General features: G+C 45.9%; 2 protein-coding genes across 2 annotated transcripts in view; one reads left to right on the top strand and one right to left on the bottom strand.

Annotated features, from left to right (window-relative positions):
• Positions 1-16,325, bottom strand: part of ERICH6 (glutamate rich 6) — a 41,774-nt gene that overhangs the window by 2,608 nt on the left and 22,841 nt on the right. Inside the window, exons 13-16 of the mRNA XM_074963773.1 lie at positions 8,876-8,943; positions 5,298-5,455; positions 4,087-4,172; positions 631-783 (exon numbers count right to left, since the gene is read on the bottom strand). Coding sequence (XP_074819874.1) covers positions 631-783; positions 4,087-4,172; positions 5,298-5,455; positions 8,876-8,943 — 465 coding nt within the window. The remainder of the gene's footprint in view (positions 1-630; positions 784-4,086; positions 4,173-5,297; positions 5,456-8,875; positions 8,944-16,325) is intronic.
• On the top strand, positions 10,583-12,346 carry LOC141993924 (uncharacterized). Its single transcript, XM_074963774.1, has 2 exons — positions 10,583-11,244; positions 11,915-12,346. Exons 1-2 carry the CDS (start codon positions 10,732-10,734, stop codon positions 12,095-12,097), a joined length of 696 nt encoding a protein of 231 aa, XP_074819875.1. The 5' UTR covers positions 10,583-10,731; the 3' UTR covers positions 12,098-12,346.

The following is a 16,325-nucleotide window of genomic DNA, read 5'->3' as shown; positions in this document are numbered from 1 at the left end:
TGCTGTATGGTATTTTAGGCAAATTTATTGCTTGTGTGGGTGGGGAGTAAAAAGTGGAATTGGTGTTAACAGTTTCCCCCACACCATCCCCCTCCAAGGCTTCTCAGCTCCCAGGGAAGAGTCTCCGGTGCACAAAATGCAGCTCTGCAAATACTGTACATTTCAGGGGTTGTTACACGTCTAGTTCAGAGGGATTTACAGTTTTCATCTTAAGTCTTCACCTGTCATTTAGGTTGGCTTTGTATGTTTTACAACAATGGGCCCTGATCCTGCAAACATTTCATATGTGCTTAACTTTAAGCATAAGAGTGGTTCCATTCACCTCAATGGGCTTGCTTATGCACAACATTACTGGGCTGCAAGATCATGGCCTCGGAACATAAATAAAACTTCAAGTTGGAAAGTACCCAACCCAATTACCGGGCTGCAAGATCGTGGCCTTAGAACATAAATAAAACTTCAAGTTGGAAAGCAACCAACCTATGCTATAGCTTGGCATCTGAATTTATTTAAAAGGTGCTATTAAAATGCTCATTTTTAAACAAAGGGGGAAAATAACCCTGCTGAGCTACAGCTGTGTCAGCACATGCTAAACAGACAATCAGGGTGATGTGATTTACATGGACATACCATACAGTTCCGTTTGGATGATAGCAAGTACCTTTGCCACTGGACTCAAACACTGCTTGGATTTCTGCATTTTTTGGTTTGTCTTCCTGTACTATACAAATATAACCTCTCCGCTTTTGCACAATGATAACGGCCAGATTGCCAGATGGATAGCTGTGTTCAGATAAGGTGTTCAAAGCCTCATTGTTTGGCTAGTAGAACTGCCCTATTATCAAGCATTCAATAGTTTTGATAAGTGTTTTATAATACAAAAGTTATCACATCAGCTAGAATATTGTTTAAAGCCTGTGAGACTGAGCTGCCAACATTTTAACCAAAGGGCTCTGTCTCAGGCTGGCCTTTTAAGGTAAGCTGGGCTCAGCCTTGCCTGGGCCCTGGCAGCTATCCCCCAGCTGAGTGTGATGATGACTTAATTGTAACGACTGACCCCAGCTGTAAGGAGGTGAGAGACAACTGCTTACACAGAACTGGCAACTCAAAGAGGGAGACCTAGGAGAGGTGTTTTCTCTCGGGGAAGGGCCTGGGGGAGTTAGGTTGCAAGAGACCCCCAAGGAAAAGGTAAGGCTCCTGTGGGGGCAGTCCTGAGACAGGGCCTGTTGAAGCAGGGCTGTCCTTGGGGGAAGCTACCACACTTCCTAGGGAAGGGAAGGAGTGGAGGGAAAACTTACTGGGCGGAAGCCTGCCTGGGAGATGCTTTTCAGGACCTGGGCTTAGGGGCTAAGAAGAGAGAACTCCAGTGCAACCCAACTGGGCAAAATAATTATTAGTTTCAATATTTATGTGGAATTATAGTTGGACCTTACATCACCCTGGGAGAGGACTGAACTTTTAAGTGGCCTGGCCGTATCCCCCAGGAAGAAGACTCTGACAGAGAGAGGCCATTTTTTGGGCCAAGGAAATGGCCACCAGGGGGTGTTAGAGGCCAACTCCCTTGCAACAATGTGTCTTGATGTCAGAGGATGAATGGTGGTAAGAGCAATTGCTTACAGGTTTCCAGAAAAATGTCTCGTTGTAGCCTGGGAGGAGCCCTGTGTACAGGTGGTCTGTATGCAACCAGCAATGAGTGGTGAGGGACGGAGGACTCTATTAACGTGTTCCCTCATTTAAACAGAAATGATTCACAACAGTAACCAAAGAGGCAGGTAATGCCATTTAACAAATATACACTAAAGACACATACATGGGCACTGACTCCGGGACTGGAGCACCCATGGGGAAAAAAATAGTGGGTGCTCAGCACCCACCAGCCACAGCTGTTCGGCAGCACCCCAATCAGCTAGGCTGGGGGCACCGCCAAACAGCTGATTGGCCGCTGAGGCAGGGGTTTGGGGGAGGGTGGAGAGCAGCGAGTGGCAAGTGGGCAGGGCCTCGGGGAGGGGGTGGAGCAGGGGTGGGAAGAGGCAGAGCGAGGGCAAGGTCCCGGGGGATGGGGCAGGGCAGAGAGGGGCTGGAGCACCCCCAGAGGAAAATAAAAGTCAGTGCTTATGGACACATCTGGAAAAATGTTCTGGGTATACTGAATCAACTTGTGTAATTGTAATGGAAGCAGTGAAACCCTGTAAGGAAATCTGGGTCAGGATGTATCCTCCCCATAGAAATCATCACGCAAATAAAAAACCAACCCCCCCCCCCAAAAAAAAACAACAAAACAAAAACAAAACAACAACAACCCCAAACACTTGGTGCAATCTGAAAACATTTGCTCTTCAGGAGTATCTCTATGAGCCCAGGGATAAGCTATCTCTGGTAGACTTGATTTAACATGCATCATACACATTTATGGCATCTTGTCATTTGACAATATTAATTAATAGCTCTATCTCTGGAACTGAGTAGGGGTGGGGGTGGTAGCAAAGGCAGGGAAGTTATCTCAAACCCATGTTCACTTTGGGAGCAGTATTTTAATAAATCCTCTCTGGTGTGTCACTGAGTCAGAAAAATGTTACTGCAAAGGAAAAACAACAAGAGGATCTTAGAGGTAACAATGGACAATGGCAAAGCTAGTTTCAGGACTAGAGAGTCACTTGGAGATGTTCTATTTCTGTTGGGTTTAAACAGGTCTTGATGTCTTGTAAATTCATGGCTTGTAACTGTCTCTAGTATCTTTTACATGCTCCTTCTTAAACATAGGACACTTCTCCAAAAGGTTAATCTTAGATCTACCATTTGAAAGTCATTTTCGAGAATGGACACCCATGGGTGGGAGTATATCAGCATAGCTCAGGTTATAAAGTGCTTGCATCTCCTGAAGAAGCTTGTGGGTGAACTTGGCCACATAGTTGCTCCAAATGATTGACACTCCAGTGCTACACGGGCAGGGCAGGCTGTTTCACTGTGAGAGGTGCAACTCCATTTGAGGTGTTAGGCTGAAGCTCCAGCTGCAGGTAAATGATCTCCCAGTGCTCTTTCCAAGAGAGTGGCAGATCTACCTGCTGCCCTGGCCAACAGTCAGTACAGTACTAAGGTTCTAATCGCTGAGCCTGTGTGTGACATGCTGCAGGGCGCGCACTGGGAGCCTCAGTGCGGCACGACCAGCTTGTGGCTTTGCAAAGTGCTCTAGGATACTTAAGGGTATTAAAGGTATTGTTATTTCGAACCAAGCTCTGTTCTGTTTTGAATGCGTATGCTTTAAAATAGAGTATGCCCTGATGCAAGCTAGTTTCATTACAGTGCGGCAGTAACCCCACTATCATTAAGGATTAGGAGCTTACTGTGTCTGTTCTTGATATCTCTGTAGCAATCAACCTAGTGACAGCTAAGACTTCAGGGTAGGTTTTGTCCTTTGCCATTCCCAGGTTTGGGGAAGCTTTGCTTCCCCATCCCCCATTGATTCTAAATTAGTATTTCCGTGCCTTCTGTTACTGCAGGGGCAGGGGGGGGGGCAAATAAGCGGCTCCTATTATTGTGTTGCCCTGCCACCCTCTTACATAGAAATCCAGTCTAGTTCTCCAAACAGACATCCTCTTGTCATGAAATATTACCAGGCACTGCTCAGTCAAGAACGCACAGTGTTCAAATCTTGAACCTATCACAGCAGTTACACTTAGTACTTCTAGAGCAGCTGGAGTTCCTTGGCGAAAAGAGAAGTTATTCCGGTAATCAGAAACAGCCTTCTCAGATTGAGACTGGCGTTGTTTGTAGAACATGGCTTTATCATCATACAATACTAGTTAAGATTTAAAGCCTAAATTGTCACGTAAGCAGTAATTTTTGCATGCCTAACTTGAGACATTAGGAAGGGATCTGACTTTCACAGGGCAGATGTTCAGTCCTTCCTGAAAATCAGGGGCCATTTAAGGAGTCACTAGTTGGTCTTGAAAATCTAAATCATTTTGTTTGGGCTGCGATAGCAAAAGTGAGTGATACATCAAGTTATTCTGAGGTAAAAGGAACTAATCTTTTAAAATGTGATTAAATTTCTGGACTGCTCAGGTAAATGAGCCTTGTGAAGGATACAATAATTGTGCTGTGCCGTCTGGAAATATGGTAAGGAACTTTCCTCCTTGTTTGTAGTATTTTTCCAAGAACTGTCGCTTCACTAGCTACATATTAAAAAGAAAAAAAAATGATGAGTTGGATCTTCACATAAACCTCACTATTAACGGCACAATTTCCCAGTTGTTCATGTGTTTATCTTGTTAAGAGCTTAGTGTCTTATTACACCCACTGCAGCAAAGCCTGGCTCCTAGCTTGGAGTTAAAAAATTTGATGTTGATTTTTTTTCCCTCTCACTCACCCTCCACCTGTTACTTGGATCTGTGCCCTGAAGACCTTACAATCTAAGGCCATGGCTACACTACCACTTTTGTCTTTATAACTTATGTTGCTCAGGAGTATAGAAAAAAACACCCCTGAGTGACATAAGTTACACCAACAGACATACAGTGCTCATGGAGGTGGTTTTATTACGTTGACAGGAGAGCTCTCTCCCATCGGTGTAGAGCGGCTACACATGCAATCTTACAGCGACATAGCTGCTTCGGTACAGCTGTGCGACTGTAAGTTCGCTAGTGTAGACATCTTCTAAGTCTACAAGATGACTGTGGTAATGGTGGCCATACAATTACTTTAGACAGGCTTAGAGAGGTTTGAAGGGCTAGGATTAGAACACTGATCTCATGAACCGCTTGTCTAGTGCTTTCATTACTAGATCATACTCCCCTGCTACGTGTTACAGCTCATTTTGTTCCTCAACAAAAGGACTTCACTGTATTCCCATTTCAGGAATAAGCTAAGATGGAGAGGACTACCAGGTAAAGGCAAAAAGAAAAGGAAATTAGCAAGACTCTGACTGTCAAGAAACACTATAAGCTTAAGTCGCTAAAAGTGTCTCAATGGCTGCAGGCAAAGCAGCAAATGGATGAAGCTCCTTTGCTGGCCATGATCTCTGATAAAGCAACTGACACAGAACTGTGGGTCAGAATATGGTGGAGGGTGGAGAGAGCAGCTCTCTAAACTCCTCGGTGTTGTGAGTTCCTGGCCTATTGCACACTGGGGGTGAAACTCACCCCAATGACCAGAGGCAGTGAAAGTCCTACACATCATTTAAGTCCCACTAAGGCCCTTCTTAAGTGGTGCATGGCCTTGTGCACAGAGGTGAATGTCACCCTGGAAGGGTCAGACCCAAGAGTGGGGATCTATCACAGAGAAACTACAGGAGCTGTTACCTTTCCACCCGCAATGGTAAAGTCACAGCAAGTAGTAATGTAGTTAATTTCCTCTTTCTCTACTCTTTCAACTGTCTCATAAGGCATGAGAGTCCAACCTCCAGGGGAGGGTGGCTCATGGGAGAGCTGGTAGGAAATGGTTTTGAGTTGCTTTGAACCTATAGAGAAAAGAAAAGAGTTACATATTTATAGGTGGAGCAATAGTAGCACCATGTATTATTAAGTTTGCCCAACATTTCCCATTAGAAGACCCTGTTTTCAGTTGCTTATAACTTGCAAACTTCAACTTTTTGGAGCAGAAACTTTCCATGGTGGGTGTCTGCCACGGCTTGAAAATTTTTTGGAATATTTCAGCCAAAACAGATTGGCCATTTCAGAGAAGGTGGCTATGAAAAACTAAGTTGTTAAATTCTTGAGACCTTTTCTCTGAAACACTCTGTCACCTACCTGCTTTGCAGCAGGGACTTGAAAGTTGGCAGAGGGATGGTCTTTGTGTCAAGGATGTGCATTTTGCCATCCCTGTGGAAATCTGCCCAAGTTATAAGCATTTGAAAAATTCACACAGTCTCTTTAGAGACTTGCTAAAGCTTAACAGCTAAAATCTCTGAAAATTCTGTCCTCACTGGGTATGCTCCCTCCTCCGAGCTGTCCTCTTCTTTATTTACTGCTCCCCCAATTTCTGTGTCTTCTGCAAGCTCTCAGTGATGATTTTATGTTTTCTTCCAGAACACTGATAAAAAATTTTAAATAGTGTAGGGCCCAGAACAGATCCCTGAGACACCACACTAGAAACACACTCCCTCAATGACAATTCACCATTTACAATTACATTTTGGGACCTAACAGTTAGCCAGTCTTTAATCTATTTACTATGTGCTGTGTTAATTTTATATCATTCTAGTTTTAAATCAAAATATCATTCAATACCAAGTCAAATGCCTTACAGAAGTCTAAGTATATTACATCAATGCTATTCCCTTTATCAATCAAATTTGTAATCTCAACAAAAACAGATATCAAGTTAGTTTGACAGGATTTATTTTCCATAAATGCATGTTGATTTGCATTTACTACATTACCCACCCTCTTTTAATTATTAGTGGCTCCATTATCTTGCCCAGGATCAATGTTGACAGGCCTATAATTCCCAGGTCATCCTGTTTACCCTTTTCAGAAATGGCACATTAGCTTTCTTCCAGTCTTCTGGAACTTCCCCAGTGCTCCAACACTTATTGAAAAGCATTATTAATAATCCAGTGAGCTCTCAACTTGCATCCAGGAATTTCAAAAGAACTGGCTATCTGGACCTAACTTTAGTAGCTTCTGTTTAACATGCTCCAGAGATACAAATGGAATGGAAAGAGTGTTATCACCGATGTGATTAAATCATTTGTTTTTTCCCCAAGTACAGAACAAAAATATTTATTCAATACTTCTGCCTTTTCTGCATTATTATTGATAATTCTTCCATTTCCATCTAGTAATGGACCAATACCATTGTCAGGATTCTTTTTCTTCCTAACATTTTAAAAACTCATTCTTATTGTCCTTAACTGTACTCTTCTGGCCACAGATTTCTCCTTGTGTCTGTTTGCTTCCCTTATCAATATTCTACAATTCCTAACTTCTGATTTATTTCATTCCTATCTACTTCCCTTTCTTTGTTATACATAATTTTTTCATAGCTGTCTTTACTTCTCCTCTAAACCAGGTCAGTTTTTTTTTACCAGCACGGTCTTCTTCCTCAATTGTAGGATTTTGGGCACCTAGTAAGGTGTTCTTAAATGATTCCCAATTATCATTCAAGGGGAGATAGGACTGGCTGGGCAAGAAGACAAACTCAAATGATGGACCAGAGGAATAGAGACTAGGACTGGGTAGGAAAGCAGAATGGGATTGGGACAAGGAGTCAGTGGTGGGCAAGAGAAGACAGAGGCAGAGGGCAGAAGGGTCTGTGCACACTGGTACACAGTCACTTTCAGAGCCCAGAATGAAACTCAGGATTCCTGAATCTCACCATTCCTCTATCAATGAATTTCTGTGAAACCCACTGGTAATGGGCATATCCTATATGCTTCTGTGCTGGTTTGCATAGAGGATGACAAACCTCAATACTATCAGTTACTCAGCTCAAGTGACAGAGGTCTGTGCAGTGAATCCAAAGGTTCTAACCCTGCTGATGACCCATATGGGTGACAATATGATGCCACATGATGGAATTTTTTTGTTTGCTTTTTTCAAAACCTAGGACATTACACACACAACCTACATTAAAAGAATATTATTAAGATTGCAAAGTCAAGCACTACAAAGTTAGGAAATGACAGAATTAAGGTTAATTTGCCCCCCTTGTGTATATGTATTATGATACAGTCTTTAATTACATGATCACATATATTTTTTTTCCCCACAGGACCCCTGTCTCATTCAGTGCACAGGCTAGACCTGCTTTGAGGATAAATCAGGGTTATGCAGTGAAGGAGACTGTTCTTTGTAGGACCCCCTACTTCTTCTCTCCTCTCCCCGCCCCGAAATTGGAAGCTGTTTAGTGAACGAGGTTGGGGATTGCAGGAAGAGGAAGGATGGTCTCATGATTAAGGCAGTTGAATGTGGTCCTGGAGAACTGGATTCTATCCCTGCCTCTGCCACAGCATTCCTAGGTGATCCTGGGCAAGTCACTTAAATCAAACTTTTCACAGTTGGTCACTAATTGTGTGTTCTTCCTTTTGCCCTGAGACCATGGGACTCAATTTGCAGAGGTGCTGAGCACTCACAACTGCAACTGAAGTCAATGGGAGTTGTGCTTGAATACATAAAGTGCTACATAAATAAATACACTGAAAAACCAGGACCCAAATAAGTATATACTTTTTACCTTAATCTCTGTGCCTCAGTTCCCCATCTGTAAAATGGGGATAATACCAACCCTCATGTCACAGGGGTTTTGTGAAGATAAGTTAATATTTGTGAAGCACTTAGACACTGCAGTGATGAGCCCATTATGAAATTAGTAATTCTCTCTTCAGGAGAGGCTTTGAATAATGTGCAGCAAATAAGGCCCATGACAACACACTGAACAATGAAGATAAAACAAAATGTTTGAATAGCTTCTCATGAATTGAGCACCACCCATCCTGTGCACTGAATGAAGCATGGTCCTGTGGAAAAACCAGTATGTGCTCATGTAATTACAGACTGTCATCATGCATACGTGCAAAGGGGACAAATGAAGATTGCACAGGCAACCTTAATTCTGGCATTTCCTAACTTTTCAGGGCTTGACTTTGCAACCTTCATGTTCTATTAAGGTAGCTTGTGTGTGTGTGTAAAATTGTATATTAAAGCAACCAGTTCAAGCATAAGCCTTTGATGTCTGAATGAGAGAACCCACCCTGTGTAACACAACTGTGCCTATTTCTTTTTTCACGCTAGGAGCCACCTTAACCTAAAAGGCATGGCACACTTGATAATAAATTTGAGAGCAGGCATTGAAATCCACATTCAGTGAGAAAACCCATTCCAACTCTGGCACAAATTTTCAGTTGAAGTTCATAACAATAAAAAAAAATCCAACTCACATTCAATGAAGCTGGCCTGCTGTGCCGCCATGAAGGCAAATTGTTTTGCTATTTGTCTTTCCTGTTGCCTATAAAGCAAAAACATATAGGACATAAATTCCAAACATCTTGCTTTGAAAGGTACAAGTACAATTCAGATGTCCTTGCAGCAGTAATGCAAGTTAGCTGCTGTTTGACAGCTATTTGGGCCTGATTCTCCTCTTACTTATGCAACTGCAAGTAACTCCATTGTCTACAGTAGAATGATGCCACTATGAAATCTGTGCACAAAAGGAGAATTGGGCCCATGTATAGATTACTGTGTGATGTAAAATTTGACTGTTACTTGATTGTTTGACCAACTCTGCATACATTACAGTTTTTAGCTCATTAGTAAATATGCATCTTGTATAGAAGAGATTTGACATCTTGCAAGATTCTGTAATTGATATTCTGTAACTGATATTCTGACAGAACATAAGGGAAAGTACAGAATATGGAGTTATGGTGGCAGAGTTGGAAATTTCCTCTCTTGCTTATGAGGATATTCACTGTGGTGATAAAATAACAAAAATTCTGCCAGTAACTCTGATGAGCTGGAAAACAAAGAAAGAATTCCTAAGCTCAGAATGGCTGAGATCCAATAAAAGATTGAGTCAGAAGATCTGGTTTTATTTTGCGCTGAATGGCTGTGAAGTCTCATGAGCCCTAAATTAACAGACTGTGTGCCAGATTTTATTTCACGGTGAAGAATTCTACCCTGCCATCAGTTATCTTGACAAGCTGACCCAGGCTTCGAATGTGCAACATCTTTTGAAACAGCTAGAGCAGTGGGAATACTGGATTTCAAGATGGAATGACTTGAATTTATCCAGACTATGCAGATTTCTTAATACAGAAAATAATGGCCTCTCTCTTGCAGTTTTGTATCCAGCACAGCTTCAGGTATGTTATGCTGGCTAAACATACTTCTAAAGTCTGCTCAAGAATCTGTGCTAATAGCCAATGCTGGGCAAGCCGTGGCAAGAATGGATTAGGAAGAAACAAAACACATAATTGGGGAGCTGCTATTTAATGCTATTGTGATGTCATTCTCTTTATCTAAGTTTATAATGTATTTGTCTTAATTTTAAATTTGGTACATAGTGCAGTATACTTACATTACAGGAGTACATAGAACTCCTACTGTAACTGTGTGTTCAGGGATAGAAATGTTCTTAACTTTATTTTTGTTCTTTAAGTTTATGGAGTAGGCGCAGATATTTGCACGGGCTTTTGGCTCCTTTTAAGGGACAAGAAACTGGACATGCACAGTAAGATGAGCAGTAAAATGGGTGACCAGTCCATACTGCAGTGGGGATACCACTATCCAGCTAATCTCTTTTTATAACTCATTAGTTGTGCAGAGGGCTAGAATTCATTTATCTGGTTATTAGCCTTCAGCTTGGACAGGAAAAAGGCTCTACCAATGCCTTCTCCAGGGGCATAGCTACACTCGCGAGTTAGAGCGCATTAAAGCAGCCCAGTGCGCTCTAACTCACGACACATCCACACTGGCAAGGCACGTAGAGCGCTCCGCGGCTAGAACGCTCCTAATACTCCACCCCAGCGAGTGGAATAATGTTTGATGCACCTCTGCTGGAGTGCCGTGGCACCAGTGTGGATGCCCTGGTCTGTTAGTGCGCTCTGATTGGCCTGCAGAAGTGTCCCACAATGCCTGTTCTAGCCACTCTGGTCATCACTTGGAACTCTACTGCCCTGACCTCAGGTGACCAACCGTCAGACCTGCCCTTTAAATTCTCTGGGAATTTTGAAAATCCCCTTCCTGTTTGCTCAGCCAGGTGTGGAGTGCTCTCTGCGAATCTTTCCAGGTGACCATGCCTCCATGCGCCAGGCGAGTCCCAGTATGGAGCAATGGCGAGTTGCTGGATCTCATCAGTGTTTGGGGGGAGGAAGCTGTCCAGTCCCAGCTGCGCTCCAGCTGTACGAATTACGATACCTTTGGGCAGATATCAAGGGACATCATGGAAAGGGGCCATGACCGGGACGCACTGCAGTGCAGGATTAAAGTGAAGGAGCTGAGGAATGCCTACCGCAAAGCCCGCGAGGCAAACAGCCGCTCTGGTGCTGCGTCCATGACCTGCTGTTTCTACAAGGAGCCGGACACGATACTTAGGGGTGACCCCACCTCCACTCTGGGGACCACCATGGACACTTCAGAGCCCAGTTCAACAAGGCAGGAGGAGGAGGAGCAAAGTAGGAGCGAGGGTGCTGAGGAGGAGGAAGAGGCTCCGGCATCCCTAGATGCATGCAGCCAGGAGTTGTTCTCAAGCCAGGAGGAAGGTAACCAGTCATGGCAGCCGGTGCTTGGGGAAGGACAAACACCAGAGGTAAGTGGCTTTTATTTTGGGAAGGAAGTTATTTGGTGCGGGCTCTTGGGGCGAGGAGGGTTAGGGCTGCGTACATGCCTACATGCGGAATAGGGGTTTGATGTGCTCTCTCACATCTTGGTAATCGGCCTCAGTGATCTCTTCAAAGGTCTCGGCCAGAACTTGGGCAATGCGCTTGCGCAGGTTTCGTGGGAGAGCCACTGTGGTCCTTGTCCCAGTCAGGCTAACTTGTCCGTGCCACTGTGCCGTGAGGGGCGGGGAGACCATTGCTGCACACAGGCAAGCTGCATATGAGCCAGGATGGAAGCCGCATTGTAGTAGAAGACCATCCCTTGCTTCCCAGGTCACCCACAGCAGCGAGATATCTTCCAGGACGAACTCCTGTGGAAAATGTGGGGACAGTATTCAGTGTAGGGGCACCCTGCAGCTGTTGGCTCTCCCCAAGGCACAGAAACCCAGAGGACAGTACAGCCATGAAACAATCAGTCCCCCTTGACCCTGTGCTTACTCACCATTTTGGAGTTCGCTGGGGTTATGTGCGCTCGCTTTCGGACAGGCAAATTATGCAATTGTGTAGACTGTGCTTGCCCTCCTTAAGTATGGGGGAATCATTGCTCTGTCTGGTGTGAACAATGCTGCCTCTGTTAAGTGTTGCATTTTGCCTTTACAGATGCAACCTCGAGATCTCAGCCGTACTTGTTATCACCAGCCGAGAGGCTGCAAAGAATCAGGAAGAGCCCACGTAGAAGCAAAGAGGACATGCTGCATGAAGTTATGCAGCACTCCCTTAATGAAAATCAAAAAGTGCAGGAGTGGTGGGAGAGTGAAAGGAGGGTCCGCCAGCAGAATGTGAATCGCCGGCACCAAAGCACAGAGCGGCTGATCAGCATCATGGAGCACCAAGCGGACTCGATCCAGGCGCTCGTAGCCATGCAGGCGGAGCACTACCGCACCTGCCCCCGCAGCCCTCGTCCCAAAACTCTTTCCCTTGTGCCACCATGTCACCTCCAAACCACTTTCCTCAACATCCAGGTTCTTATTGCCACCAGCTGCCTCCAACACCTGTAGCTTCACCACCCAGCCCTGAAAACTATGACCCTTACCCACTGTGCTCAACCCCCATCACCATGCAGTATAGCCATCCTGAAGTGCAGCTGTAGGGAGCCAGGGTGGCTCCCCTCCGAACCAGAGGGTAAGAAGCCACCCTCTGGGCCTGAGTGGGCGGGGCAAGGCCAAGCTTCTGCCAATCCCCGGAAGGGGAAGGGTGGGACAGGAAGTACAAAGGGCGGGGCCCTCTGCCCAGTGAGGAGAGCACCAGGGAGGGAGACAGACACAGGCTGCTGGCTGCTCCCTCGCATTCCTGCTGCTGACCCAGGCGAACCCCTGGGCAAGGAGGAGCCTTACCGGGGGGAAAGCCTGTGGCAACCAGGGCTGCCGGCCGCTGAATACCCGGAGGAACCGGGGCTGCCCGCAGCGGATCATCCGGAGGAACCGGGGCTGCCCGCAGCGGATCATCCGGAGGAACCGGAGCTGCCCGCAGTGGAATACCCGGAGGAACCGGAGCTGCCCGCAGCGGATTACCCGGAGGAGATGGAGATTCAAGAGCTGCCCGCAGCGGAATACCCGGAGGAGATGGAGGGACCGGAGCGACCCGCCTGAGAGAGACTGGGTAGGAAGTAGCCCAGGAGCCCAACTACACTGTGGGGTGGGTGTGTTTGGTCAGTGGGTGCGGATTGCCCCACTGACCCAGCGGTGGGACCTTCGCCTCCCGCCCCTGTCAGGGCCCTGGGCTGGAACGCAGTGGAGTTGGGTGGGCCTGCGTTCCCCTACCCCGGCGCTTCCCCTGCCTGAGGGGCGCGCTACTGACTCCGGCCGGCGCTTCCCCTGCCTGAGGGGCGCGCTACTGACTCCGGCCGGCGCACCTCCCCGCTAATTCCCCAATGCCCGGGAGGTGGGGCCGAGGCCAGCCACGGAGACCACTGCTCTCCATCGCCCCTAGGGGCTCGGAGGACCGACCGACGCCTGTCACAGCAGCACTCATTGCACAGCACTCCCAACAGGAAGGCTGAGTATGATAACAGGACATTTGCAAACCTGTGATTGTACCGTTTCCCACCCCACCCCCTGGCCCTTTCTGTTTCCCAAGCAGTTGTGTTTCTTTTCAATAAGTGCATTTTCTTTTCATTAAATGAATTTTTTTGCTTTGAAAACATTCTTTATTATTGCATAACAATAATATACCTTAGCCCAGGAAAGCAGCAGGCATTGCAAGTCAGTGCATCATACGTAGCAAACACAGATGCCTACTAACATTGGAACCACTGCACTTCACTCCCATGCAGGCACCAGACATTACTGGTGGCTTTCAGCCTCAAATTGCTTCCTCAAGGCATCCCTAATCCTTGCAGCCCTGTGCTGGGCCCCTCTAATAGCCCTGCTCTTTGGCTGTTCAAATTCAGCCTCCAGGTGTTGAACCTCCAAGTTCCATGCCTGAGTGAATCTTTCACCCTTCCCCTCACAAATGTTATGGAGGGTACAGCACGCGGATATAACTGTGGGGATGCTGTTATCAGCCAGGTCCAGCTTCCCATACAGAGAGCACCAGCAGCCCTTTAGATGGCCAAAAGCACACTCCACAGTCATTCTGCACCGGCTCAGCCTGTTGTTTAACCACTCCTTGCTGCTGTCAAGGCACCCTGTGTAGGGTTTCATGAGCCACAGCATTAAAGGGTAAGCAGGGTCTCCAAGGATTACAATGGGCATTTTTGACTTCCCCTACGGTGATCTTCTGGTCTGGGAAGAAAGTCCCGGCTTGCTGCTTCCTGAACAGGCCTGTGTTCCGAAAGATGGGTGTGTCATGCACCTTTCCGGGCCAGCCTGCGTTAATGTCAATGAAACGCCCCCTGTGATCCACAAGCGCCTAGAGAACCATAGAGAAATAGCCCTTCCAATCAACGTACTCGGAGGCTAGGTGGGCTGGTGCCAAAATTGGAATATGTGTCCCATCTATCGCCCCTCTGCAGTTCGGGAAATCCATTTGTGCAAAGCCATCCACAATGTCATGCACATTACCTGGAGTCACGGTTCTTCTGAGCAGGATGCAATTAATGGCCCTGCAAACTTGCATCAACACGATTCCAACGGTCGACTTCCCCACTCCAAACTGGTTAGCGACCGATCGGTAGCTGTCTGGAGTTGCCAGCTTCCAGATTGCAATAGCCACCTGCTTCTCCACCATCAGGGCAGCTCTCAATCTCGTGTCCTTGTGCCGCAGGGTGGGGGCGAGCTCCTCACAGTCCCACGAAAGTGGCTTTTCTCATCCGAAAGTTCTGTAGCCACTGCTTGTCATCCCTTGCATGACGATGTGATCCCACCACTCAGTGCTTGTTTCCTGAGCCCAAAAACGCCGTTCCACACTAGTGAGCATGTCCGTGAATGCCACAAGCAATCTCGTGTCTTATGCATTACTTGCATCGATATCATCGTCAGAGTCCTCACTGTCACTTTGGATCTTAAGGAGTAACTTGACTGCCAAACGTGATGTGCTGGCGAGACTCGTCAGCATATTCCTCAGCAGTTCGAGCTTCATTCCCGCAGACTGAAAGGGAAGACAGAGCATGCAGTACAAAAAAAGTAGAAACATGGCGCCAATTGTGGATGGAAGCAGAGGGATTGCTGGGATGCAAACCGATGCATCATGGGACATTGGGATAGGACCCAGAATGCCCCCCCATAAGCCACAGTGCCAGAATGGGAAGAGGTCCTCTGTGGGATAGCTGTCCACAATGCACCTCTCCCAGTGCCACAAGTGTCGACACACCAGTGCGCTTGTAGCTGTCAGTGTGGACAGACTGCAGCACTTTCCCTACTGCGCTCTGTGAGGGCTGGTTTAACTCAAAGCGCTCTACATTTGCAAGTGTAGCCACGCCCTAAGAATAAAATTTGTACTGCTAAGTACTGGCATTAACCTATTTCTACCACTCCCTGCAGCTCCATCCTATTTTGCTTTTCTCTTTCTTTAAGGAAGGCGAGATTTCTATAAAGTCACCAATTCATTTGATTGATGGTACTGGAAAGTGTTGCTACTGTAGGTAGAGATGGAGTTTGGAGAGAACAGACAAACCTTTTACTGTTTCCTCATTAGCTTGTGGTCTTGCACACCTGAAAGGTTTGGGTTTTTTTCTGTGTTGCTACTGCTAGAAGTATCACTTGTTGCTAAAACAATCTAATACATCCCTCTAAACAGACTTCTCTAAGTAGTAATAATGTGGGATTGCAGGGTAGTTGCCATTGATCTTGAGTGCCACCTTAATACCAAGGACCTGGCCTGCTATATATGCATTACATACACACACCAAATATACCTTTTAAGAAGTGCTGAGCACTCACAACCCAAATTCATGTCAATTTTGCAAGTATTCAGCACCTTTGACAAGTGGGTTTGAAGTGTCTCTCAGTTTGGTTACCCCAAAAACCAAAGGCATCCAAAATCAATATCTCACTGAAAGAATAAATGGACACAAATCTGAGATCAGGAATCATAACATTCAAAAACCGGTAGGAGAACACTTCAACCTCTCCGGTCACTCATTAAAAGACTTAAAGGTGGCAATTTTGCAACAGAAAAGCTTCAGAAACAGACTCCAAGGAGAAACTGCTGAGCTTTAATTAATATGCAAACTAGATACCATTAACTTGGGTTTGAATAGAGACTGGGAGTGGCTGGCTCATGTTAAGTATCCTCACACCTTCTTGTCAACTGTCTAAATGGGCCACCTTGATTATCACTACAAATTTTTTTTTCTCCTGCTGATAACAGCTCATCTTAATTAATTAGCCTCTTACAGTTGGTATGGCAACTTCCACCTTTTCATGTTCTCTGTATGTGTATATATATATATATCTTCTTACTATATGTTCCATTCTATGCATCTGATGAAGTGGGCTGTAGCCCACGAAAGCTTATGCTCAAATAAATTTGTTAGTCTCTGAAAGGTGCCATAAGTACTCCTGTTCTTTTCACTGAAAAATGTGGCTTAAGCATTTGGGGCTTAACGCTGCCAGTTTGTGATTGAGTCTGG

The sequence above is a fragment of the Natator depressus genome, chromosome 9 (genome assembly GCF_965152275.1).
Source record: "Natator depressus isolate rNatDep1 chromosome 9, rNatDep2.hap1, whole genome shotgun sequence".
NCBI lineage: Eukaryota > Metazoa > Chordata > Testudines > Cheloniidae > Natator > Natator depressus.
The sequence above is the reverse complement of the archived record's forward strand: the minus strand, read 5'-3'. Positions and strand labels throughout refer to the sequence as shown.